At 44.4% G+C, this 27857-nt stretch overlaps 2 protein-coding genes across 14 annotated transcripts in view; one reads left to right on the top strand and one right to left on the bottom strand.

The window, feature by feature from the left end:
* Nucleotides 1-27857, bottom strand: part of SLC22A18 (solute carrier family 22 member 18) — a 224632-nt gene that overhangs the window by 57514 nt on the left and 139261 nt on the right. For 7 of the 13 annotated variants that reach the window (XR_007774503.1, XR_007774502.1, XM_050953712.1 and 4 more), the window contains exons 11-12: nt 27353-27473; nt 5605-5653 (exon numbers count right to left, since the gene is read on the bottom strand). Coding sequence is in view for 11 of the 13 variants with exons in the window: in XM_050953712.1 (XP_050809669.1) it covers nt 5605-5653; nt 27353-27473 (170 nt within the window). In the remaining 2 variants the exon portion in view is untranslated. Of the gene's footprint in view, nt 1-4762; nt 4800-5604; nt 5654-21160; nt 21471-27352; nt 27474-27857 lie in introns of those variants that run through there. The other 6 variants (XM_050953708.1, XM_050953719.1, XM_050953718.1 and 3 more) reach the window with 2 other exon arrangements.
* Nucleotides 16752-19336, top strand: PHLDA2 (pleckstrin homology like domain family A member 2). The gene is made up of 2 exons (XM_050953780.1): nt 16752-17200; nt 18918-19336. Exon 1 carries the CDS (start codon nt 16760-16762, stop codon nt 17156-17158), a length of 399 nt encoding a protein of 132 aa, XP_050809737.1. The 5' UTR covers nt 16752-16759; the 3' UTR covers nt 17159-17200; nt 18918-19336.

Here is a 27857-nt window from a genome sequence, read left to right as displayed (position 1 = left end):
TTCATCAATGGTTTTAGGCCATACGCACATTTCCTGATTAGCTGCAGTGTGAGTCAGGTTTAAATGAGTAGTGTTTGAAAGAGGTCAAGGTTAAAACTAAAAACTGTTTTCTGTAAGACAAAACTGCTAATGCATCAGCCCCAATGACACAGCCAGAAATGGGAGGTTTTTACTATGGAGTGGGAGAATTAGTGAGAAAAATTGCCCACACATAAAGCTGCAGCTCATGGTAAGTGTGACCTTCGAAACCAGAAAAGGGTAATGTTGAGACTCGGTACTTTAGTGCATGCAGCTGATGTTTTCCCCACCCACTTACAGCCTTAATTGATGGACATTGAGAAATGACTTTAGTTTAGATCCACATGAGTACAAGGGACCAGATTCTGCTGCCAGTCACAGCAGTGTAAACCTGGAGTAATTGCTCCGGCTTCAGGGGGATTATTCTTGATTTACACCAGGGTATCTGAGCAGTACCTGACCTAAGGTTATTTTTCTAACATGCCCATTTCCTCTGTGTTTATTGCTTTCCTGCTTTATCACGGATTAAAGGACACAATCTTTTTCCATTCATAAAAATGCCTGGCAGGCTTTATACACTCTCTTATACACTGAGAGTAGATTTCCTAGACATCCTAACTAGAAGGTGATTTTTCCTGGGGCCATTTCTGACTGTCTCAGAGAATACTTTCCCAAGTGTCTCACTGGTGAGTCTTGCCCACATGCTCAGGGTCTAACTGATCACCATATTTGGGGTCAGGAAGGAATTTCCCTCCCTATCAGATTGGCAGAGATCCTGGAGGTTTTTTGCCTTCCTCTGCAGCCTGGGGCATGGGTCTCTTCCAGGTTTAAACTAGTGTAAATGGTGAATTCTCTGTAACTTGAAGTATTTAAGTCACAATTTGAGGACTTTAGTAACTTAGCGAAAGGTTAGGGGTCTATTACAGGAGAGGAGGCGGGGTGAGGTTCTGTGACCTGCAATGTGCAGGTGGTCAGACTAGATCAGAGATTCTCAAACATATTTGATCAGGCCTCCTTTCTTTGTGTTTGTAGTCATTTACACCTTCCCCAAACCCCAAGTACACATACTGCCACTGGCTCTGAAGGCAGAGCGGAGAGCAGCAGCCGCTGGCTGGCTGCCCAGCTCTGAAAGCAGCACCATGCCAGCAGCAGCACAGAAGTAGGTTGGATGGTGATGTGAAAACTGATATTTGTCACTATCACTTTTCACAACAGACGTAGTGCCCCATTGCCACCCTTACTTCTGTGCTGCTGCTGCCATCCCGGGCCTGACAAGTGGAGCCCTGCTACCTACTGGTGAGGGATTGCAGGGGTCAGAGGAGGTGGGGCTCTCTGGCTGTCAGCCCCAGAGCGGTGGGGTTCCTGCTGTCTCCATTATCCCCACCTGGGGCTGACAGCCAAAGCAGTTCTTAAAAAACAAAAGAAAACAAAAAAGCACACAGCTCACGCCTCCCTTGAGAGGCACACCCCACAGTTTGAGAACCATTGGACTAGATGATCATGATGGTCCCTTCTGACCTTAAAGTCTATGAAACTTTCCTAGAGTGAGAAATTGTTAATTTTGTTGGGACTGGGTGGTTGTGCTCCATATTGTTTCCCAGGCAGCCTCAGGTCCCAAAGTGGCCAGGAAAGGACCTTGAGCCACAAAGTTCAGATCTGGACCAGAACTTTTTGAAAGCTTAGAGGTGTTCAGTGCTAGGGTTTTGGTATGGGGTACGCCAGTCTGCCAGCCACCAAATTTGCATCAAGATCTGAAGTTCCCCAATATTTGTTTTGAGAATGGGCAATAGGGAGGTATCTGTTCCAGGGTTTGGAGACAGGTCTGTCTCTAAATGCAGCAGGATGGTGCTACATAAGAATTTCACAAGCAGAAAGTCTGTCTTGATTTTTTTACATAAGCCATTTCATACAAGATTCAGCCAGGCCTCTTTGGATCTCGAATCATCCACATTCAATCATCACGTTGCTGTGGCCGTCTAACAGTTATTTCCCCTTTCTTACCAAAAAAAGTGACCTCTGCCTTTCAGGACTTGTTCCCACTGTCCCTTCCTCACCTTAGATGATTCAGCCCATAGATAGTAAGGTTCTGCTGAGACATATGCCATGGACTGTGAGAAAGTGAATGACCTCAGCACTGAGGATAACTACATTTCCCAGCCCTTAAATTACTAAGGATTACATCAGAACAATTACGATCAACCAGCAGAACTGAAGCCAGTGACATGTTTGGAGATGCTTTTTGTATTATTTACCAAGGTGGGGCCAGGTGTTCGGAAAGAATTCGAATAACTGAAGGAGGAAAAAGAAGGGGCTAACCTGTTCGAGTTGCACTGTCAGTAAATATTAGCATAGTAAATGCAAAGCAGCCAAACCTGCATTACCCACCTACAGTCTGAAACAAAAGACAAAGGATAGGAGCAATCATATATAGCACCTGGACTTTGTAAATGCCAGCTGCCAGAGCTACTGCTCAAATTTATTAAGTTCACCTAACTCTGATTTGTTGAGCGGCGGGAAAAATATCCAAATTTGGGAGCAATTGGGGAAACAAACAGAAAAATGTTGCATTTACCTCTCCTCCCACCTCAGTCAGCTCCATTCCTGAGCTTCTACAGCACCTTAGAATCTAGTTTGGACTGTATACTTTCTGCCACTGGCTGGACAGCTGCTAAAGTTGATCCATTGGATGCAATGGCTGTTCTACACAGCAGCAAATATGTTTATTACCCCAGTGTGACTTGAGAAACTAACAGCTTCACTCCATCGTTCCCTTCGTGTTGCCAGTTAGTTTAACTGGCATCTATAGCTGTCCCTTCTACTAATGGAGACTTCAGTTGCTTTGGTTTTTAGCTAAAATGACTGGTTTGAGGATTATAACTGTTGCCATTAAAATGTTCCTTAAAGCAGTTTGGAAACTGTAGCCAGCTAATGGGCATGAAGATTGTACATTAAAGTAAGAGGAAAGCATCAGACTTTGGAGAAGAGGGGGACAGGGGAATTTGAAATCTGTTCTTTACACATGGCACACCACCATATCCTGTACATAAGAGAGAACTACAGTGGCAGCAGCATAATGAAAATTAAATAGGGTACCATCCCTATGGCCTGTCATCTTGCAACATCTGGTCTATGCAGACAAAGGAAACAGAGACAGAATATACCTCTGCACTTCCTGGTTCTGGTCACAACTGGAAGTGGACATTCTGAGAGATTTTTCCTTTGTTATCTCTAGCCAGAAGCAGGAAATCCCGGAAATCTCACATGATCACCAGATCCTGTGAGATGTCCACCCCAGTTTTGCAGAATCCAGGAAGCTGGAATAATTTTTCTAGCGGTTGGATAAGTGCCCAGGTTTTGAGGCATTTATTTGAGAGCTTATCTTGAAGTTCACCCATGGCTAATAAAAACTGATAGCTAACTTTATAACTTTCATAGAATCATAGAAGATTAGGGTTGGAAGAGACTTCAGGAGGTCATCTAGTCCAACCCCCTGCTCAAAGCAGGACCAACCCCAACTAAATCATCCCAGCCAGGGCTTTGTCCAGCCAGGGCTTTTTCAAGCCAGGCCTTAAAAACCTCTAAGGATGGAGATTCCACCACCTCCCTAGGTAACCCACTCCAGTGCTTCACCACTCTTTTAGTGAAATACTTTTCCCTAATATCCAACCTAGACCTCCCCCACTGCAACTTGAGACCATTGCTCCTTGTTCTGTCATCTGCCACCACTGAGAACAGCTGAGCTCCATCCTCTTTGGAACCCCCCTTCAGGTAGTTGAAGGCTGCTATCAAATCCCCCTCCCCTTCACTCTTCTCTTTCGCAAACTAAGTAAGCCCAGTTCCCTCTGCCTCTCCTCATAAGTCATGTGCTCCAGCCCCCTAATCATTTTTGTTGCCCTCTGCTGGACTTTCTCCAAATTGTCCACATCTTTTCTGTAGTAGGGGACCCTAAACTGGATGCAATACTCCAGATGTGACCTCACCAGTGCCGAATAGAAGCGAATAATCACTTCCTTCAATCTGCTGACAATGCTCCTACTAATGCAGCCCAATATGCTGTTAGCCTTCTTGGCAACAAGGGTACACTGTTGACGCATATCCATCTTTTCATCCACTGTAATCCCCAGGTCCTTTTCTGCAGAACTGCTACTTAGCCAGTCAATCCTCTGCCTGTAGCAGTGCAGGGATTTCTCTGTCCTAAGTGCAGGACTCTTCACTTGTCCTTTTTGAACCTCATCAGGTTTCTTTTGACCCAATCCTCCAATTTGTCTAGGTCACTCTGGACCCTATCCCTACCCTCCAGCATATCTATTTCTCCCCCCAGTTTAGTGTCATCTTCAAACTTGCTGAGGGTGCAATCCATCCCATCATTCAGATCATTAATGAAGATGTTGAACAAAACCAGCCCCAGGACCAACCCCTGGGGCACTCAAGGGCTTGATCAAGCAGATCACTACATGTTGAACCCAACAATCTAGCCAGCTTTTTATCCACCATATAGTCCATTCATCCAATCCATACTTCTTTAACTTGCTGGCAGGAATACTGTGAGCAGACTGTTTGAGGTCTTTAATTTAGCATGTGCGGTCAACTTATTACTACATTGCCCAGGTTTTACAGTAATTTCCAGCAAATGCTGTAGCTGTAACCCTGGACAGCACACCATGGTCATAAACAGTTAGCAGTCTGTAGAAAAACAATTGGCATGATTTTCAACCAATGTGAACTAATTATGCAGTCAAGGGCAAAGCCAGCACTGAAGTCACAGATGTTTATTACTGTTCCTGTAAAATAAATGTACCCAAATATTTATACTGAATAAACATGGCCTTGGAGACTAAACATATTGGGATGTCACTTTAAAATAGTGAGTTACAGTTAAATCATTTTCTGATCTCACTAAACAAGAGTAAGTTTTCAATGTATTCTGTGGGGCTGCAAAAAAAAACAATACCTTGTTCATCTTAGGAAAGCATTAGTAAGGCTATGGGGTTTGTATGACATGTTCCAAGCAGAAGGAAAGTCAGGTTTTTTGTTTTTATTAGGATAAATAGGGAGTCAGTGGCCCATTCCATGGGGAAGCAGCATAATCCAGCACTGTCATCTCTGAAGGCTGTGGCTGCAGTCAGGTTGAAAAATTTAATCAAAAGCTATAGCCGCATGTCAGAATTATTAAGCAACATCATGAGGAAGATCTAGCTATACGCCTAACGAAGAGATAGCTTACTGGAAATGGCTCATTTCTTCCCAACCCTACCTCACAGTTGAATTACAGTGTAGCAGTTTATGGTATATAACAGTCACACATCGGTTAACTTTGATGAGACATTTAAAAAACTGTTTAGGAACAAAATCTACATCAGGAAAATATTAATATATTAAGCAATACGATCTACTTTATATTGCTGATTAATGCATTGATGTGTATGGAGTGAGAACTTCTCATAGACTGGGCAAATAAACTGCTGTCATTTCCCTTGGTTTCATGATGCCAAAAATCAGACTTTTGCAATGTATAAATCCAAAAAGATTCAGTCTACAAGTATTTAAATCATTGTATTCATTAAATAAATATTAAGTAGCTCCTACCTCACGGTGACTGCTAGCAGTCTTTCAGATAAGTTGTGAAGGAGAAGATCTATGAGAAAAAAATAATTGAACACTATTTAGATATATTCTGGAATGGGTTTTTCCTTAAATAACTTGAAATAAAAAAAAGAGAGAGAGAGAGAGACTTCTATTTACTAGCAAACATTCACAACTCTCACAGAAATCACCCTGTCTATATTACATCTACTTATATTATTTTGAACACAAAAGCCTTAGGAGGTCAGCCATCATACTCTGATCTGCATTTCTATCTTTTTATGTATATATACAGAGTGAGAATCTTTTATTGGACCAGCTTCTGTTGAGGAAAAGAGACAACCTTTCTAGCTATACAGAACTCTTCTTCAGGTCTGGAAAAGGCACTCAGTGTCACAGCTGCATTCAAGGTGGAACAGATTGTTTAGCATAAGTAGTTAAAACATATTGTAAGAGACCATTCAAGTTGAAGAGGCCAGTTAATAGCTCGCATGCAGTGGTGGTGCAGCTGGGTTAGTTCCAGGATTTTTGAGAGGCAAGATGGGTGAAGTAATATCTTTTACTGGACCAACTTCTGTTTGTGAGAGAGAAAAGCTTTCAACCTTGCACAGAGCTCTTCAAAAGAAGTTGGTCCAATAAAAGATACTACCTCACCCATCTTGTCTTGCTAGTTAATAGCTTGGCAGTCATAGGACAAAAAGGGCAGTTGGGGGTTTATAGATTGTTATAAGAAGCCATAAATCCAGTGTCTGTATTAAGACCATGGCTTTTAGTATCTAGCAAGGTTATGAATTTAAGCTCCCAGGCCTGACCCATCCGAGGGGTCAGATATGGAGTGATCATTTGGGGAAAAATGGTCGTCCATGGGTGATAAGATGTCTTTGTCTTTTATAATTTTTCTGAGAGTTCACTCAAGACTGTACTGAGTGGCTTGTTATTGGGGCATCTAGTGCACTGGATGAGGTGTGTACATACACACACAAGTTTATTTATGCTACACTGGCCATGTGAACCAGGGAATAAATACCTTTGCTTCTGCAAGAATGGAATAAACTGAATACCAGGGAATAAACTGCATTCACTTTACACCTTAAACCTTCTCACTTGCACTGTGCTCACTTACCTAACTCAGATGAGACTTCTGTAATTCCAAACCCGTGAGCAGTTCCCTCCTGCCTCCCCCACAACTGCCCTTTAAAAAAAAATGGGGACTAGGGGAAAACTGAGCCTGATTCTCCATTTACTTACACCAATGACAATCAGGAGTAACTCCAGTGCAATCAGTGGTGTTCCACTAGGTACTAATGTGAGAGGAAATTCAGATCCTTTGTCTTAAATAGGCAGAAGATTAGGTGAAAGCAAGGAATAAAAATTATCCTGGTAGAAACTACAGGCCCTGAGGAATATGAGTAACTTCTAGAGCAGTCAGTGGAGGTTATTTGTATGGGATGGGAAGGAGAGTCAGGGCCATTGAAGCCCAGACCCTCAAAGGCATTTAGGTGCCTAATTCCCGTTAAAATCAGTGGCTAAATACTGAGTTTGATGTTCTTGGCCCAAGTATTTTTAGTGAGGTGTGGACCAGAAATCCCTACAAATCAATGCAATGCTGTATCCCATTAGAGAGTTGGGAATCATAGCTGAATGATATGTAGCCTGTGGGAAGATCCTAGGCTGTTGTAAATTGTTATAGCTCCGTAGACAAGGTATACCAGCTGAGGGTCTGCCTCTTAGGGCTAAAATCTATCAGGTTACAAAATAGCAGCCTTGAACTCACATTCCAGTCAGTAGAAAAATCTATTTTTTGTGCTATTTCCCACCCCCCGTATAGCTGGTTCGCTTTACTTACTACGACTCATGGTAACCAAGGCAACCAGGTTATGCAGGCAGAAGGATGAAAAAATGAGTATCAACAGAAGTGTTTAAAACTCTAAAACTATTACAAAAATACCTTTCCTCTAATATCCATTAAATAGATAAGATACGTGATAGAGTGAGGAGTTAAAGTTTTTATGGGCAGTTGTATGGGATGACCTACATAACACACTTTTGCTTTCATCGTTCATGAATAATGCAGCCACACCAAATTCACCCCAGTAAAAGCTTGATACCAAACTACACTCCCATGCATGTCAATGGGATTTTCCCCACTGACTTCTGTAGAAGATGGTTTGGGTCCCAGTATATAACCAACAATTTTAAATCCTGCTGTTCTGCAGAACAAAAATTGCTTTAGAAGATAGTTTCAGGAAATTCTTTAAATGTGTGAGGGTCAAAGCCAATGGTGACTTACTATTTAATTTATGAGATACCAGAGAAGTTATTTTTAAAAAAGCACGTGTTAAACTAGGGGAAGCACACATGGAAACAAAATTATATATTATTGAATGAATGTCTGTATGTTTCACGATGCCTTCTGCTGAAAAGTACACTTTTGCCAACAGTTACCATGCTTCTTGTTACCACAGCTATTTCCTAATCTAAGTACAGTATAGGGGCAAACTGCTACAGTTCAGATCACATTTGCCAAGAGTTTCAGACACTGTATCTAAAATACTGCAGTTTCCCACTATACTTGGAATACAGAATAATGCTGAATGTGGTTAATGCTGTCTATTTAATGGCAACTACTGTACTTACATTATAGATATCTATATACTGTAGACATAAAGGCTTGATAGGATGGATGGTTGAAGATAAGACTAATAAACCCAGCTCAATCTTGTAAAGAAACAAATTCTCATATCAAGTTAACAGGCCCTGAATGATGAATAGAAAAGTAGGCAACAATGGGCTTCTTTCCTCAGCCAAAAAGCAGCCTTGCATTTCCCGTATCCAGTCCAGCAGTGATGATCTGAACTGCAGTTATCCCAAACTTACTGTTGTCTGAAATAAGGTCACGTCCTCTGACATGAAAACTCCCGCAATTATCAAAACCTTCAATTATCCAAATCTATTCAAATCCCCCATGACATTTGGAAAAATCCAGATTGTACTGTATTTCTGTACCAGTTAATGATAAGTAGCTGCATTATATTTGCTACCCCAAGCATTGAAAATGAAATTAACATTACGTTGTTATAAACAAAAGCCTTTTTATTAAAAAAAAAAAGCTAACACAGCCTGATATTTTAACCTCTTATTAAAATATATGGCAGTAATTAGCATAACTTTTTTTCCATTTTCCGATCATTTAAATCTATGACAAACAGGTACTACATCTATTAATATTACGTGAATGCAAAGTCACATAGCAGGGTTACGGCTGTTATTTATTTTGAAATAATTGATTATTGTTTCCTATTTGCTTTAAAATTGTTGAGTTCTCCGTTGCTCTTGCTGAGGCACGTATCATTAAGATTTATTCAGACTGTGTTAAACTGTACAATCTGTTATGGTTCTAATAGAGTACAGGCCATCAGGAGTGCTTTCTTTTTTTAAAGCTAGTCTTAAATAGAAGTTTTTATACTCATTTTATGAAACGTTTTTCAATGCCAAAGACACATTGATATTTTAGGAACAATAATTTCCAATATGCCTTCTCATGTGTGCCTGTTACTTCTGCCTAAAAGTTTTGTGTTAGCGGACCCGACAATAATATATAAAAATAAAAGCGTTCTTGTAATTTACATTGATTGCAAACTAGGACCCCAGTCCTGCAAAGACTTGTGTGTAATCTTATGCACTGTAAACCCACTAGAGTCTCATTTCAAGATCAGGGCCTAGCACATTTTCTACTGAGCAGATCTGCCAATTTTGAGCCAAAACCTGCTATGGTCAGTGCTGCAAAAAGTCACCGTTTCTACTGAACAAGCACATGGAGGCCTGGTCTACACTAGAAAATTAAGTTGGCATAACTAAATCACTCATAACTACACCCCGATTGGCGTAGTTAAGCCAGCCTAAGTCCATGTGTAGCCAGTGCTAGATCGACGGAAGAATTCTTCTGTCGACCTAGCTACTGCCTCTCAGGGAGGTGGAATATCAATATTGACGGGAGAATCCCTCCCATCGGCAATGGTAGTGCCTACACTGAAGAGCTACATTGGTGTAGCAGAGCAGCTGTGCTGCCATAGTGTTTTAAGTATAGAGTAGCACTTACACGGACACAAAACTAAGGTATTTAAAAATACGTAATGTTCCTGTTACTAATTAATTTTTAATCGAAGGCACTTCACACAACTAATTATATACATCACAACACGCTTGTGAGTTAAACAAAGTACTATTTTACTATTGTCTACTTCATACAATGAGATAGAGAAGTTAAGTGGCTTATGCAAATTCACAAAGAGATGGGATAGACACTCACTCTAGTCCTGTGCTTGGACTTCTGAATGTTAAGCAAGAGTCAAATAACCTTGGACAAATTGAATAGAGCTTCTTTTTAGATAAGGTGTCTGTCACATCTGTCCTAACAGCTTTTATTGTTCACTTTTCATTTTAGCAATGCCAACAAGATGACAATATGCTGCTTGTAGATGTATCATTATATATACACATTTCCAGTTGGGTGAGGCCCTGCCTTTTTAAACTGACAAACCCATGGGAAACAACTCCATTAAGAAAACAGAAAGGCAGTACTGAGTGTGCATCTGGCAGAAGTGAATTTCATTGAAAACCAAGTACATTTTCTATTTTTAGAAATCTGAAGTAGGGTGTGTGCAAACATGTACATTCCTGCAGGCTGGTACTCTTTGAACCTTTCTCCCAGGTGCTCCTTTTCCCACTGCTGACTTGATGTCTTTTTTTCAGGCTGCTCTTCTCTTCTTGGAGCAATGTTCCATTTCCTGTGTGCAAGGCTAATTCCCTCTCCTACTTCACAGCCATTCTTAAAACTGCCTTGTGCTTAGCTGTCCAGCTTTGATCTCCTCCCACTTGGAGTCAGCACCCATCTCTCACATCCTCCTTAATAGTCTGTGCTGTAGCTTTACAAAGTAGACTATGAACTCCTGTTGGGCAGAAGCCTGGACATTTTATGGGTTTTGATAGTGCCTTGTACAACTAGTGTTGCTACATGAGTTAAGTTATGTTTACATAGTTTTCTATTGTGGCACAGAGGTTAATTAGTATTAGAGCGTTATTCTCAGCACTGGAACAAAGGAACAACAATAAACTCGCATACTTTGTTTCCTCCTGAACCGTCTATAGTAGAAGAATATTCTGGATGTTTCATCCATGAAAGACATTTCACCTTTGAAGCCAGAAGCACTGTAACATTTGATTTCAGGGACAGAATGAATATCTGCTAAAACATGTATTGATGTGCAGCGGACACGTATTCCCTATTGTAGGTCTGATTGTGCTGCCCTTACTCATGTTTAAAATCAGTGGAACTATTTGCATAGTAAGGGACTACTCACTTGAGTAAAGGTAGAAGATTCAGCATCGCTGGGGTGAAATTCACCCCTGTGCAGGACAGCACAAGCACCATTTAACTACCGATATTCTATTGAGAGGCCTTAAAAGTCGCATTGTGCCAGGGACCAGCACAACAACAGAGGTGAATTTTACTACAGACATCAAAAAGAAGCTGATATTCACTTTGAGGAGTTCACTTGCATAGGAAAGGGTTCGGTAGCTACAACAAGTGGACGCTTAAGGTGAAATCCTGGCCCCACTGAATCAATGAAAGTTTTGCCATATTCAGTGGAACCAGGAGTCATACAGGACACATTCACTTTTTTAACTAACCCTGAAAGCATTTAGTCTAAAATGTAAAGAAACATAGCTCATTCAAAATGCTAGGGGGTATGTGTGGAAAGAAAAGCTGTGCAGTCTGCATAACTGATTAAACGTTATTTCTGAAACAACATATCTGAAGCAACTATAAAGTGCTTGGTTCAAATTTTCACCTTGATCCTGACCCCACTTCAGGAAAGCAGTGATATTTAGCACAACCCATTGATTTCAATGGAACTTAAGCACATGCTTAACTGTAACACATTTGCTTAAGTGCTTTCCTGAATTGAGGCCTCTTCGAGGTGCTGAGCACCCCAAATGGGAAATTCCTTCACTAAGGAAAATCTTATGCTTAACTTTGATTTACTGTTTATGGTGTTGTTTAAAATGTAAAGGTGAAGCAGGTAACAAAACCTAAGCATATTTGTATTTTGTGAAAAGCCTTTTGGTAAGCAATCACATGCAGCCAGTGACAGATTGTGTGCAGTAGATCCCAATTATATGTAGAACTGATTTGATTTCAGCAGGATTTGGGGAACGCAACAGGTCCAGACATTGTCTGATATTGGCCCATTCATATGATAGTTACAGCATTAATACAGTGCATTATATGCTTTTATTTTAATATGCAAATCTTTCACATTTAATTTAAAACAGTCACTGATCAAATGACAGACTATGGATCAAAGACCATGGAAGCCTATTGTGTCATGGAAGACTACTGGCACGCCGTCTGATGTCCTATTAATGTTAAGAGAAGGGAGCTGTTAGTTAGGATAAATAATACTAACAATTAAGGAATTAAAATAAATATTACATTAAGGAAAACAAATAAGCAAACACTAAAGTAACACCAAGTGTCTAAACGAAAAACCTACCAGCCAAACAAACGGAGGAAAGTCAGAACTGCAATTGCTAACGCATCACTTGTCATCACTCACACACTGCCATTTGTGCCTTAGGTTTTTGTGTAAATGTTTGTTCCATCTATTAGAATAAATGGTCCCAATGAGTGAGAGGAGGATAAGGATCTTGGGTCAGTTTAAGACTTCTTGTGCTTTCCATTGGTAGCACATACACACTTCCTCACTGTTGTGCGCTTGCCTGCTCTACTTTTTTGTACTGGAAATAAAATAAATGTTGACAAGAATCACAGTACCACATAAAGTGACGAAGAGGGCCAATGTAGTGGGAAAGAAATATACAGGTCTGTTCATGAAGTCAGAAAAAATTGTGTTGATCCCCTACTGCAATGACTGAACCAAGACCTATGTTTTAGGTGTTGGGTTGTTTTGGGGTTTTCTTTGGTGGTGGTGAGGAGGGAGGGGTCGGGGGGATGTCTGCTGTGTAAAACCCTCCAATCCTTCTCCCCATTGCTTACATAATATGAAAGAAAAAAATGTTACATATTTTACTGCCATTTAAGATTAGCCATGTCAAATTTTAGCCAGGCCTTGGAAATAGCCACAACAGGCCCATAAGCCATGTTGTTGTATCAATGGATCTATTATTATCTTTTTCTTCAGATTGCTATCTTACATTTAAAAACAAACAAACAAACCCAAAAACTTAAATCTCTAGATTTTAGGGTTGCAAAGAAACCTCAGAAGAGTTGGTATGTTGGCAGAGAGTCTAAAATAGTAGCTCTCAGAGGTATGGGATGCCCCATTCATCAACCAGGAATTAATTCAGGCAGGCCCTGCCCTGTGTTATGCAGCAGGTCAGACTAGATAATCACAAGGGTCCTTTCTGACTTTATAATCTAGGAATCTCACTCAGTGAAGTGATGTTAACTCACATCCCCAATGATGGTAATTCACTCTCCACATTGTTAACAAATTTCATTCCTCATGTAAGGGTTTATCTGCATACAAAAGATGCATATAAACAACCCACTCTCCTCACAGCACAGACATAGTTATATCAGTATAAAGGTGCTTTACACCCACCCTCCTCGCAGCACAGACATAGTTATATCAGTATAAAGGTGCTTTATACTTGCTATTGCTATACCTGTAGAGCAGGGGTTCTCAGACTGGGGGTCGGGACCCGTCAGAGGGTCACGAGGTTATTACATGGGGGGGGGGGGATCGCGAGCTGTCAGCCTCCATCCTAAACCCCACTTTGCCTCCAGCATTTATAATGGTGTTAAATATAGAAAGTGTTTTTAATTTATAAAGGGGGAGAGGGGGATTGCACTCAGAGGCTTGGTATGTGAAAGGGATTACCAGTACAAAAGTTTCAGAACCACTGCTGTAGAGCCACACAGGCAGAAGAATAAGCTGCACTGTGTCAGGTACCTCTATCCCAATATAACTATGTCCGCACGAGAGGTGGTAATGATATAGATATAGATATAGATATAGATATATTTAATCAACAATCACACCCCTAACCAACATAGTTCTACTGGTATAAAATCTGGACCTAGACCAGGCCTAAGAAAGAAGAGAGAAGATCACAGACCTGCACAATTTACTGTAGTGACTTCTCCTTTTGGTGCTATACCACTACTTATTTTGTTTCCCCAGCTGAGAAGGATTCAAGCTCAAAGAGCCTTGCAGAGCTCCAGGGCAGGGTATATATTCCCAGCTCAAGGAGTGCAGTCGAACCAAGCAGCAACAATCATATTTTGAATATCTGCATATTCAGGAGCGGCACGAGTTATATGGGCTCGTGGTGCCTGTGCTCCAGGAATATTCAGGGCCCGGGGGCCCAGCTCCACCAGCATTCGTGGCCGGGTCTCTCCCCAGCCCTGCCTGCCACCCCCCGTGCGCCTCCCTCGGAGCATTGCTCGGCCCCAACTGCTGCCCTCGGGTGATATAAAAGGGCCTGGGGGCCCTCGGCCACCACCAGCAGCACAGTGGGGCTAAGGCAGCTACTGCCCAGCCTCACTCCATGCCACTCCCGGAAGCGGCCGGAATGGTCCTGTGGCCCTGGGGGGCAGGTGTCTCCGTGTGCTACCCCTGTCCCAAGCGCCGACTCTGCAGCTCCCATTGGCTGGGAACTGCAGCCATTGGGAGCTGCAGGGGCAGTGCCTGTGGGCAGTGGCATGCGGAGACCCTCCCCCCTCCCGCCTAGGAGCTGCTGCCAGAGGGGTGTGCAGGTCGCTTTCGGGAGCCACCCGAAGTAAGCATCACACCCCTCACCCTCTCCCACGCCCCAACCCCGCCTCAGCCCAGAGCCTACCCCCAAACTCTCTCCCAGAACCAGCCCCCACACACCCTCTCCAGCACCCCAACCCCCACCCAGATCCTGCACCCAAACTCCCTTCCAGAGCCCGATCCCTCACCCTCTCCTGACCGAAACTCCCTCCCAGAGCCTGAACCCTGTCCTGCACCCAAACTCCCTCCTAGAGCCCACACCCCTCACCCCTTCCTGCACCCAACCCCTCTCCCAGAACCTGCACCACTCCTGCACCCAAACCTCCTCCCAGAGCCTTAGGCAGGTGTGTGTGGGGGGAAGGGGCAGGACTTGGACCTGTTCTGGGCACGACCAAAAATTATACAAACCTGTGCATAGTCTACTGTAAGCAGCATCTCATTCATAGAGGTGCAGCATATTTTGTTAATGGTGTGTGGGAGAGTACTGCTCCCTTCCCTTCTGCCTCCATTTAACCCCTAGATTTTAGCCTTGACAATGTCCCTTTTAATCAGGCCTCACAGAATGTCTTAATAAGTAATGATCATGATTAATACTTGGCATTTACACAACTGTTCACATTCAAGGTGTTTTACCAACTTGTGCCTGCTAGAGGATGGAAAATTGCCAAACGATGGACACTTCAATAGGAAATGGACAATTCGATTTTTTTTGGGGGGGTGGTTCAAAATAAACAAAACATTTCCTTTTTTGGACCCCCTCTACTCTGCATTTCTGATGCACTCATCACCCTATCATTTAGGTACTAAATCTTAACTAACCTTTCTAATTGTAAAGAAATTGTTTGTTTTTATAGTTAAAAATGCTATCTGTTCTAAAAACTACTGAATTTGCCCTCAGAAACACCTGCCAAAAGCAAATTTCACATGAAACAAAAAAACCAAACAAACAAAAAAAACCCCCAAACATCTCTCCCCAAACTACCAGGTGAAAATGGAGCTTTTTGCACAAAAGCTGATCTATCGCCTTCATCTTGCAATTCACTGTGTGTGGATGGACTGGGAGAGTTTCATACAGAGTTCAGCAGACTTCCAGTATGATGAATTACAGGATCCAGGGCTTGGATTATTAAAGTGCTGTAGTAGGTGATAAGAGCTTCCAATGTGAAAAAGTGTCCTGCATTCTTTAATGTAGCTTAATAGAGGAAGCCTACATAGCATGGTGATGGGCACTTCAGAAATGCAGAGAGCTGAAATTGGTTAGGTAGGTGAATGGAGGGCTGCCCTGGACATATGAGAGGATTGGGGGTGTTTGTACATTTCATGGCCAGGAAAGGCAGAAGTAGCCTGGGACCCTTCTCCTTTTGTCTCTCCTGGCATGCAAGCTGGGGAGGGTCCCAGAACCTGGCTGTCAAGAGGACAGAAATCAGGAACCTCAGCCCACAGGGTTTCCAGCAGGACAGAGCCGGTCTGGTGACGTTTAGGGTTAAGGGGCCTCCCCATCCCCCAGCATCCAGCCTGAGTACTCAGGCCAGCCTGGAAGTGGCTTGAAGCCTTGAGAAAGTTCCAAAGGCCGTGCTGCCAGGCTGAGTCACGCTATGGGCTTGGCAGCAACTGCATTCCTGAGCAGTGTCACTGCTTGGGGGCAAGCAAGGGGAATAGAGGGCGAGAAAGGAGACAGGTGAGGGGCTAGGTAGATAGAGGGGATGGGGAGGGAAGACGTGGGTAGGTGGGGGGGGGAGACACAGGAAGAGAAGAGGCTTGGGGAGGGTTGCCAGTTTTGGTTGGATGTATTCTTGGAGCTTTCATCACATTACAATCTTGAATTAAGGATTAATCTTTAATTCCTGGAGACTCCATATCCTGGAGGGCTGGCAACTCTGGGAGGGGGGAAAGAGGGCCTGGGGGAGACCTGAGACAGATGGGAAGTTGGGGGAAGGGCACAAGCAGAAGGACTGGGAAGCTGCAAGGGAGTGGAGCAGAGGGGGAGCTGTAGAGCGGCAGGCTGGGAACAGGGGTGGAAAGCAGAGGGGGGCATGAAAGAGGCTGAAGTGGGAGGGGGCGGGGATGCAGGAGGCTGTGTGAGGTGAACCGGTTTGGAACTGGAGCTGGAGGGGGATGAGGGGCAGGCGGAGCCTGGGGCCAGCGGGGGAGGAGGTGCCGGATACTCAGGCGCGGCTCGGGGAGGGCCAGGGCCGGCAGGGGAGGCCGGGGGTGGGTGACAGCAGGGCTGGGCAGGGAGGGGGACCGGAAGAGCGAGGCGCTGACTCACCGCAATAAATTGTTCTCCAGCCAGCGCTCTTCGCCCGTTGCAGCTGGAGGAGGCGCCGGAGCAGAAGCAGCTGCCGAGTTCGCCGGCTCGCAGCGCGCCGCGGAGGATGAAGATGCCGGGCGAGGTGATCCGGGAGGGCGAGCTGGAGAAGCGCAGCGACAGCCTCTTCCAGTTCTGGAAGAAGAAGCTGGTGGTGCTGACCAAGGACAGCCTGAGTCTCTTCCCGGACGGGCACAAGCGCGCCCGGGGCAAGGAGCTGGGCTTCCACTCCATCCTCAAGGTGGACTGCGTGGAGCGCACGGGCAAGTACATCTACTTCACCATCGTCACCACGGACCGCAAGGAGATCGACTTCCGCTGCCCGGACCAGAGCTGCTGGAACGCCTCCATCACCATGGCGCTCATCGACTTCCAGAACAAGCGGGCCATCCAGGACTTCAAGAGCCGCCAGGAGCTGGAGCAGGCGGCGGGCAGCCAGGAGCGGCGCCTGACCCGGGCGCCCTGAGCAGCCCGCGGGGCGGCAGGACAGGAGGAGGGACGGCGACAGGTGAGCCGCGGGGGGGTCCGGGGAGCGCCCCGAACCTGCCAGCGCGGGCCGAGGGGAGCCGAGCGCGCCCCAAGGCCCCGCGGGGTTTGCAGAAGACGCGCGTGGGCTGCTGGGCTGCGCCTTAGCCCGTCTCCACTGAGCTTCACGGGCTGCAGGGCCAGCGACGGGAGAGCAGAGATCACAGGCAGGCGAGCTCGCAGCGTGCTCAGCGTCTGCTTAGTGTCGCGGGAGGCCTTGCCCAACTTGCCCCCCGGGTTCCAGACCGGCGCTGCTCCCGGGCTTTAAACAGCGGCTGCGAGCCCCTGAGAGCAGGTGGCTCATGCTGCCTTTTCACTGGGACTCCCACGGGGGGACCGGATCGGCCGGCTCTGCCCGTAGCACTCGGACTGAACCGGCACCCCCTGACCTTAGGTTTAACCCCATCCCCGTCTTTTGCATTGGCTAAAAGCGTAGCCCTGGCGCCTGCAAGCAGATAAGCTGATTGAATTAGCAAGAGCCGGTCCGTACTGGAGGGGTTGAACGGACGTGGCTCCACAGCGGCCCCTGCTGGGCCGTGCAATTTAATGGTTCCAGGAAAGCCCCAATATGCCTTTGGCTTCTTATGAAAATCACCAGGGATAGTCTTAAAGCAGGGGTAGGCAACCTACTGCACGCGTGCTAAAGGCGGCACACAAGGTGATTTTCAGCGGCACTCACACTGCCCAGGTCCTGGCCGCTGGTCTGAGGGGCTCTGCATTTTAATTTAATTTTAAATGAAGCTTCTTAAACATTTAAAAAACCTTATTTACTTGACATGCAATAGTTCAGTTCTATATTATAGACTTATAGAAAGACACCGTCTAAGAACGTTAAAATGTATTACCAGCACGCAAAACCTTAAATTAGAGTGAATAAATAAAGACTCTGCACACCACTTCTGAAAGGTTGGCAACCCCTGTCTTAAAGCCACTTTAGCATCTGTGAGCCTGGAATAAGAAGTGACTTCTTAGTAACTAGTGTGGCAAATATGTCAATTTTTAAGAGGATAAAGGCAGCAATAATGGGAATGGGAGAACTGCTGTTGGGATGCTGCCTTCCTCTACTCTCTAACTTGGGCTGGCAACCTCCTTCTGTGGGACTGACACTACTTGGTTCTCCCTGGGAAGACTCTCCCATCATGTGCTCGAGGCCGGACTTAGGTATTAATGCTTGAATTGAGGAAGGGGCTTGGAGGGTCCAGGCCTTCTTACTGCTTTGAGGGGCTACTTCACTTCATGGGGTGGGCTGTGTTTGCCTGTTTCAGGCTTTCATTAATCACCCCCTTATGCCCCCTCCCCCCCAATTCAAGCAGTGAGCATGGACTTTTCATGGTGCAACTTTTGTCTGGAAAGTAGTACTAGCCTTTAGATTGGCACCAATGCTGCTGCTTAAGCCCTGGTGACCAGCAGAGAACGCTTAGACTTGGCGCTCCATTTTGGAGGCTGAGCTATTTGCCCTTTTGTGAGTGTTACCTACCAGGGATCTCTGGGTGATACTGTGCATGGTTACTAACTAGCAAGATCAGTTATGCCACTTAGTTGATGAAATGTGGACAGACACTTAATGGGGGCTTCTTTAAGCAACTCTGTGTATAGGCTGGGATTTTTAACTACGAGTGCCAAACTCCCTTAGGTGCTTACCCCACAAGAATACTGCTGTATTGTTCCACTTCTGACTTATTTTCTGTTGCTCTTTTTAGAATGCACCGTATCAGATCGAGTGTCTTGGACTGAAATGGGACAGGGTACCAATGAAGGAAAGCAAAGAAGGTGGCTGGGAACAGTTGGGTTTCCTCCAAGTCTGAGGCTGCTGAGCAAAGAGCCCTGAGCTTCGCCTGAGATGCATTTTAAAAACCAAAGACTCTTTCAAAAGGACTTCTGGTGAAGCTTCAAGAAGTTTCTTAGTGGCACAGCTTTGCAAACTACTCTTATCTATTTATGAGATGCAAAGAATATTCAGCGCCCATTGGTGCAAAACAAACCCAATTTAAATTATTTGTGGTATCTATATTTGTATTTATTTTGATGAATGTCTTTAAGCAGATGTCTTAATATTGCTTTTGCATTAATGTGTCCATTCCAAATAAAGTACTTGAAATGTTCACATTTTATTACTATACACTATAGTGCAGTATGTTTTTTGGTGCAGGTTGCAGAATAATAGTTCATAGACACCATCTATAAATAGGGCTACACTAATCTATCCAAACACTTTTGTTAATAAAACTACTAATGTGCTTTGATAACAGAAAGCTGATATGTCTGTAGGAAAGAGCCTGTTTCAGTTGGTCTCCAAGCAGAAAATCAGTTGCATCTAAATTAGGAATTGCTATACTGTATCAGACCTGGCCCTTCTAATCCAGAATTCAATAGTCAGGATTAGTTGCATCTGAGGAAGGTGCAAGAACTACTGCAGACACCAGTTACAGACTAAAAGTGCCTTCCAGAATGCTTCCTCTAATACCCCCTGCTTGCTTAGTCCAGAAGAAGAGTGATAGCTGAACTGGTTCAGGATAAAATAAAGACCAACATATAGAATGAAGGTTTATATAACAAGTTCCTGGTTATTTCACATCTCCATGCATCTTCGCAGTTTCCAGATCCAGCCAGGATCGGCCATGCTGAATGTGAGGGGCTGTTCTCATGGGGTTTCCAGCCTAACCAGAGGTAGGAAGTGCTGTACTTCTTACCAGCTTCTTCTTAGGACACTTTGCAGAGCCAAGGGGTTGGAGAAATAGCTGAACTTCCTGGTACTGTGCTTAGGAAAATCAGGTCATATGAGACTTATTGCTAATTAATCTACATTTCCTTGAGAGTAATTCTGCAACATACAGCTATCCTTTCTCTACAGCTAGAAAGGGGAAGTACAAGGAAAAATGCATTTGGCGCTAAAACTGAGTTGCAAGACTCTTCCTGTGTAGCATTTCTTACTAATGGTCAGAAACTGAAATCCTTACTCAGGTAAAGTTCCCACTGACTTCCACAGAGTCTTGGTTGAGGGAGACCAGAGAGTATTGGTGGAAACTACAAAGATTATACTGAGAACAGCATGTAGGAGGGTTAATTAAGGGCTGATTAAAGCATAGTTCTAATAAGGAGCTAGTGGAGGGTGTGGCTCAAAAGGGAAGTGCTTGCTCACCCAAGAAGTGGGAAATGCTGTGGCAATAAACTACTAATGAGGTTTTATAAGTTATGGACTAGCTGCTTTTTTTCCCACAGGATGAAACAGGCTTCAGCTATCAGTTGCTTGGACCATCTTGAAGAAAGTCTTGGTTCTGATTCCCTCTGTGTGGCTGGTGGGAAGAAATGCTCTGCATTGAGGGGTTTGTGCCTTAAAGCAGAAGGATACAGTACTTAGTTTCCTGAACATAAAGGTTTTTCAATTACCTGTACTGCAGCCTGAAACACTCTCCCTAAAGAGGGGTGAGTTGTTTTTTTTTTCTTTTCCCAGGTGGGGTTAAAGCATAACTTATATGGATTCAGGTAGCTAACTTTAGAACACCGTGTCTGAAAAATCTGGATGCCATGCCTTTACTTCCATTCTACAGTGTGAGAGATGATAGACCCACCCCTGTAAGGGGGTGACTGAAATGCAGTTGCTGGAACTTCTGTAACTATTAGCGTTCAATGTTGTATTGCTCAGAGGCCTAAATGGGGATCTGAGCTTCATTGTGCTTGGTACTGTTAAAACAACCTGAGCTAGTCAGTGCCTCCCCTTTACTACTAAAGAGAGAGGGCTGCATCTTGATTGGGTTCATTGACTTTAATGGAACTATGCTGACTTACATCAGCTGAGGATGGGGTCCTATCTCTTGTAATAGTGTCAAGCCCAGAAGATGTCTGCAAACCTATCAATGGTGCGGAATATCATCAAATACTAAGGCTTTGTAAACTGCTCCAATAGCAAAAGTTATTGTATATGCTGCTGAAATGCAAAGTGCTGGCTTAAAGCTACTTTTATTTTCAGTCTGGGGTGACAGAGGTAAAAGTCCTAACACATAATCTATATATAAACATTGCACATTTTAGATTTTGTGGATAAAATAGATTTACATGTAGCCTGGATTACTGAGCTTTCTCCTCATTCTGAGGTACTCTATTCTTAAAAATATACAAAAACAGAGATATATTGACAACCAGTTGCAAATAACCAAAGGCTGAGACTCCAAACATCTTGTACAAAATTCCACCTAGTGTTGGGCCCACTGTCCGTGTCAGGGGAGGAACAGATGCACATATCCCAAGCATGGCACCTACAGAAGAGGGGGAAGGAAAAAGTGCATACATAAGTGACAGATTAATTCTAATTACAAAGGTTTAATGATAATTTGTTGAATAGACATAGCTTACATGGACCCTGTGTATCCAGAAGTGTGTAACTTCCACTGCGAGCCATCTCAGCTCTCCACTGCAGTGTTCACCCAGCAGGAATACTGTAGTCAAGGGCAATCAGATTCTGCACTGGTCAAGAAAGAATTCAGTGCCCAATACAGGGAGCTAGACTCTGATTCTGGAAGTAGTGCTCTTAGTTAAGCTTGCAACTGGGAAAATTTATTTAATTAAGGGTGTGGTAACTTAATACTCTGTCTCTTGCAAACCTTGGAAGATCAGACTTTTCTAATACAATAATTAGATAAGGCAGCTACCAGTGCATCTCCACCTTACTAAAACAACCCATCACAGTTTGTCCTCAAGCTCAGGATAACAGGCTGTTAAGGCTTTGCAGTTTAGCAACTTGGCTCTGAAAGGCTGGGCTCTAACTAGTCTTTTTCAACAGAACGGATGATACCCTAGAAAAACCTCCTCACAAAGATTGCTTCAATATGAATGAACACATGCTGGATACCATTATCCAGCTCCACCAGATTCTTGTGCCATGCTGGGAGCTTAAAGGGAGCAGGAGCCACAGACCATGAGAAAGCACTTATTACTTGGCAAAGTATGGCCACTTGCATGCAGATGAATGGACATGGAATATTATAGCACGTGTGGTATGGTGCAGGCACATTATTCTGCTATTCATATAGGAAAACCAGTATAGCACCAAAATGAAAAGTCTTAGAATAGGACAGCAGAGAAGGAGAAGGAAGATAAGCTTAGACTTTGGTCACAAAGTAGGGGGTTTGGGGGTCCAATTTAGGTATTGATATGATTATTTCACTGCTTGCACAGGTGAGAGAGAACTCTGGATGTAGGCATTTTGACTTTACATGAAGATCCTGCTGCCAGGTATGGCACCATGCATGGAGGCCTACCTAGCTAAATGGGAGCACAAATGCACTACTTGATTCTACTAGTTATAAAGTGATGGAGGACCATGTAACTGGAACAGAACTGAGTCAAAAAATCTTTAGGGGAGTGTGAATGAGAGGAAATCTGACCAGTCCTCAGTCTAATGCAGATCAAGCCTGCTGTACTTCTATTCAGAAGGCTAGTTTGAGAAGGGAGCCAGTAGGAGGGGGAGTAATGTGTGTGTGTGTCTTGGAAAAATCTTTCTGCCAGATCTTCTCGGTACTGCTCCCCATCAATGAGCTGGGTGGATCCCCAAAATTGACCTCTCCCCAGTGGGAGCAATCACACAGTCACCAAACTTTCTGGGCAGGTTCTACAGTTTTTCCCCCCTCCAGGCATTTGAACTAAACTAATTACTGTATACAGCAGCCAAACTGGCTCCCAACAGTTGAGCTGGCACTTTGTAGTGTGTGGGTGGGTTGTGTGTGTATGTTTAATCAGATATCCATCCTCTAAACAGGCCCAGGCTCCAGCTCTGCACCTCTGAAAGGTTTATTTTGCTGAAAGATAATTTCTGTTTCCTAAACAACCAGCTAGATCCTGCAGTATGAACCACCTCTGATCTTTAGGCAGTTTGAAATCTGAATTTTGCAGCATGGGACTATAGAGTTAGTCTACACTGGCAATGCTGAAGTGCTGCCACAGGACTAAGCCCAAGGCAGATTTTTGCCCCAGATCCCTAAATGGTCCCCTCAAGGATTGAACTCACAACTCTAGGTTTAGCAGGCCAATGCTCAAACCACTGAGCTATGTCTCCCCAGCTCCCAGTGCTGGGTCACTGTTTACACTGGTGCTTTACAGCACTGCAACTTGCTGTGCTCGAGGGGGGTGTTTTTTCACACCCCTGAGTGAGAAAGTTGCAGCACTGTTAATTGCCAGTGTAGACAAGCCTATTTGGGAAGGGCAGGGACGCTTTAATGACAGTAGAAAAGAAAATCCACAATGGACAACCAGCTTCCACTAACTTCTATCCAGTCTTCCAGCTCTTTGATAAAAGGGGCACTCTAATCTGGGGCTAATCCCCTCTTTATCATAAAGGCCTGGCCCAGCACTTATTAAGATCAATGGAAAGGCTACAACTGACTTTGGACAATACTGGATAGCGCCCTTAATGAAAAGATCTTCAGAAGATTCCTTCAGCAAGACTCAAGACAGACACAGTTCTGAAGGGAGTTCCTCAAGGTGAACTGGTGAATAGAACAATCTTGTGAATGCGAGTGTTCTTTAAATTGACTAAAAATCTTCAAGGCTAATGCCACTTCCTGTGCTTTTGATGTGAAAAGCTTTAATGCCACAATATCACATCAAGTTTAACAGCTATTAAAAGGCAGAGATTTATTAACAAATGCAACTAGAAATGACCAATTTGTAGCGTAAATTTTACATTTGTACAGTTGGGACAATAGTTTTATTTGGAATATGGGTGGAACGGCTACTGTATGGTGCCACCCATGACCAGAAAAGAGTGGCAGGCATTTTAGTAGCATTGTTTCTCTGGGAGGCACCCACACTACATTAGACAGGTACTCCAAAGAAGAAGCTTACACACTGAAATTGCTCTGCTGGGTCAGGGACTCTTGATTTCACTGTTGCCTCTGCCTTGATGTAAAGTTTTAAAAACAAAAACCTACTTGAGAAAGTGAATGACTCTCAGCACTTGTATCAGGGTGTACAAGTTTTACACTGAGCTCCTCTTGCTTTTGCTAAAGAACTGCAATCCTGACCTGCAGCAGCATCTCCTGCCAATCTAGTTTTGAGCCCAAACACAACTTTGCCAATGCACCTCAATCCTGACCTGCTACAATCCCCTGCCATTGTAGTCCTGGACCCATGCACAGCTCTCCAAATGCACACAATATTTTCTTGCAACACTCCCCAATGTGCTAGTTCTGGGCTCTGTACAACCTTTGCAAGTGCACCTTTGTCCTAAATTGCAGTACCACCCTCTCCACTGTCCTTCAGCAGAGACTGCCAATCTTGCTGAATTGGGGGTGTGGGGGCGATTTAATATCGTACGCAAACAAACAAGGACTATGAAGAGGCCACTAAACTCATGCTCACTTGTGACCAAAGTTAGCCTCTGGGCTTTGAAAGAGGAGCATGCTCCATTTTTCCTCACAAAAGCCTTTTGAGAGCAGTCTGGATGATTTCCACATTTGCTCTATGTTTAAATGCCATTTACTGCCCCTCCTCCACTGCCCTCCCTCAAACATTTCTTGAAGACTTGAAACTCCTGATTTTCATTCGCACAGAATTGAGTCCTGGAAAGATCTGTCCTTAGTGTGAACTAAATAAGTTTTAGCAAACAAATTAAATTCTAACCAAGATTCAACGGCTCTAGGTGCTCACAATGTATGTGAGATAGATTTCAGTCTTAAATTAATCAGGCTAACCATGGGACCTTGTCATCCAGAAAAATCCCAGAGTGCTTTACAACCTTTGACAGACTGTACAAACTTTGAGTTAAATTTCAACTGGGCTCTGTCAGGGCCACCCAGAGGATTCAGGGGGCCCCCGCTTCAGCGGCACTTCGGTGGTGGGGGTTCCTTCTGCTCCAGGACCCGCCGCCGAAGTGCCCCGAAGACCCAGCACTTTGGCAAAAGCTCCAGGGGCTTGGGCCCCACAAGAGTTTTCCAGGGCCCCCAGAGCGAGTGAAGGACCCTGCTCCAGGGACCCCGAAAAACTCTTGTGGGGGCCCCTGTGGGGCCTGGGACAAATTGCCCCACTGCCCCCCCCCCACCCCCCGGGCAGCCTTGAGCTCTGTAGAAACACTTGCCCATAAAGCTTCAGACGGAATAGGGAATGCAGGATAGAATCTGACTGGTCCAGTTATGGATCTCCCAAAAGAGGACAACTCTACAGATATTTTTGGAGTGGAGCCATGGGGGCAGGGCTTAAGAGAGAAGCAGCATCACTTACAGACAGGTACTAGCTCATCTTAAAATGCCCCATTCCACACAAAAGGACGCTCTACTTCTAGCAAGAATAATTTGGACAGAGATGGTGGGGGCCAAGCAAGGCTTCCCAGAACATTGCTGTGGCAGCACAAATGTGTGCATACATTTTCTGGCCACATCTGAAGGAAATAAATATACATGCCCACCATTGAACCACAGCCTCTTCTATGGCAAAATGCAACAACTCTTAACAGCACATGGAAACATCACAAAATAGTTTAAGCACAATTATTACAACTAGCTGCAACGAAAGCTGTAGCTGCTGCTCTGAGGGATGTATGGATTATGGTGGCTGGCTCTGTGGGTGACCATCAGCAGTTTCGCTGTCTCTTCACATAGAACAGTGAGGCTGTCAGGCAGAAGTCTTTGTTTTGTCCATGGTAGATAGGACAATAAGGTTGCTTGGCAAAACCCAGGGGTCTGCTGGGCTTAGCAGCTTCTCAGCTGCCTGCTACCATATTGGAAAGGAAGGTTTAGAGTGTCATGCTGATGTTGGTACAATATGTATGGCACTGCATCCTGGGAGAACTCTTTCACTGAAGGAAGGCATGGACATTCAGATGATGAAGACTTTTTCAGGACTTTGACCCTTCCTCTCCAATACGGTGGTGGCCAGACACTCCCTTTATTATAATACACAGAAATCATGACTCCTTTTAAGTTTCATGTGACTATCTGCCCGAACAGGGCCCCTCATTTGCAAGAATATGCTACCATGTTTCAATACTGAGCATTTATGGTTTATTGTGGTATCCCATAGCCTGGTTTTGCATGAAAAGAAGCACCTGAATAACAGGAAAGCTATGTGGACCTTTCCTTGTTGGATCCAGCCATTTGGCTGGGTATTTGCAAGTGGAAGTGCAGGCAGCAAGAACCTGAATGAATACAAGGAACGTACAGTCATAAATGGAGTGTTTGGTCAATATTGTACAAGCTAGTCCTCTGTTCATTCTGTACCTGCTCATTCTGGTTTCCAACTTAAATTACACGCAATTGTTTGAACAGGATTTCTCGGGGAATGGCATGTTTCTCAGAAATGTGCCTTACTGTAAAATGAAAACTGCACAACCACACTACAGCAGTGTGGCAAGGGCACTATGAAGTGTGACAACCTTAAAATATAACTTAGCTCATTAGCTGTCCTATATTGTAGCTCTTCCTTTTATCCTAGCCCCTTTAAGGGCCAAATCTATTCATCTCAATCTTATGATCCTAAATCAGAGGTCCCCAAACTGGGGGATGCGCCCACCTAGAGGTGGCACAGAGGAATGTTCAGGGGGCTCCGCTCCTGGTCCCACCCGCAGCTGTGACCTTAGCCTCAGCCCCCTCATTCCTGTCCACGTCCCCCCTTCCCAGAGCCATGACCCTGCTCCAGGGGAGGAGGGTGCAAACATGGGTAACGGGGGAAATGAGGTAAAAAATTTTGGGACCACTGTCCTAAGTGCAGAGGGCTGACACAAGGCCTTGTGATTCACCTAAGCCTTAAGCATAAGTAAAGCTTTGCACAGTAAATCTAAGTAAAGGCTGCAGGATTCTGCCTCTTGTTATGCTGTCAATTGATGCTGGTTGCTGGCTCACTGCAGGCCCCCTTGTAAGTCTAGGCCTGCTTCTTCTGACCAGCGTTAATTGGTTGGCAGAGATGCAGGACTAATACAGGTTACGCTTTGTTCTTAGTCAAATTACGCCTGATGGCATGTGCTGGGAACTCGGCATTCTTCCCACAACGCTCTAAGTCGTGGTTGGCAGCACAGCATCAGCACAGCAGCGTTTATGCACATGCCAGCTCACAGCTTGAAACCTCAGGCTTTAAAAGCCACAAGGCCCAGACTCTGAGCTGGAAGATCATCTAATTAAAAAAAAAAATCTAGTCTTATCACAGGTCTTACCAGTGTCAGAAGGAGGGACGGACTTTGTGAGAATGCTGTCCGTAATGATGCCCATAGTGCAGAGTGCAAATACCATGGGGAGGGCAATGATGCAATAATGGAACACGTTGGTCATCAGCGCCTACATGACAGAACAAAATATTCCACGTCTATTAGAAAACCAGCTCCTGGGCAGCACAAAGGATAACGTCACACTGATGAGATACAATCCTGCCTGGATTTTCATAAATACATAGTGCACTAGACTCCTGGTTGGTGTACAGTGATGAAGCTCTGATGCAGCAAAACAGATTTGCACCAACAGAAGATCCAGCCCATTCAAACCACTTCTGTTAAATTTGTGTTTAATGCATTATTATAAACATTCAGTATATGTAAGAAACTATAACCCGTACATTAAGGTAGAACCTCATCTAGTTTTGCTTTGCTAATTCACAAAGCGTGACAATTCCCACAATCCCCCCCTCCTTCCCCCAGGCTGTCTGCTCCACCTCTCAGGAAAAAT

Source organism: Gopherus flavomarginatus, chromosome 5 (assembly GCF_025201925.1).
Source record: "Gopherus flavomarginatus isolate rGopFla2 chromosome 5, rGopFla2.mat.asm, whole genome shotgun sequence".
Lineage (NCBI taxonomy): Eukaryota > Metazoa > Chordata > Testudines > Testudinidae > Gopherus > Gopherus flavomarginatus.
Note: the sequence above shows the minus strand (reverse complement) of the source record. Positions and strands in the feature narration are given on the sequence as shown.

Excerpts from the sequence above, each read along its gene's own strand:
- PHLDA2 (XM_050953780.1), top strand. The coding sequence starts at position 16,760 with ATGAAGATGCCGGGCGAGGTGATCCGGGAGGGCGAGCTGGAGAAGCGC.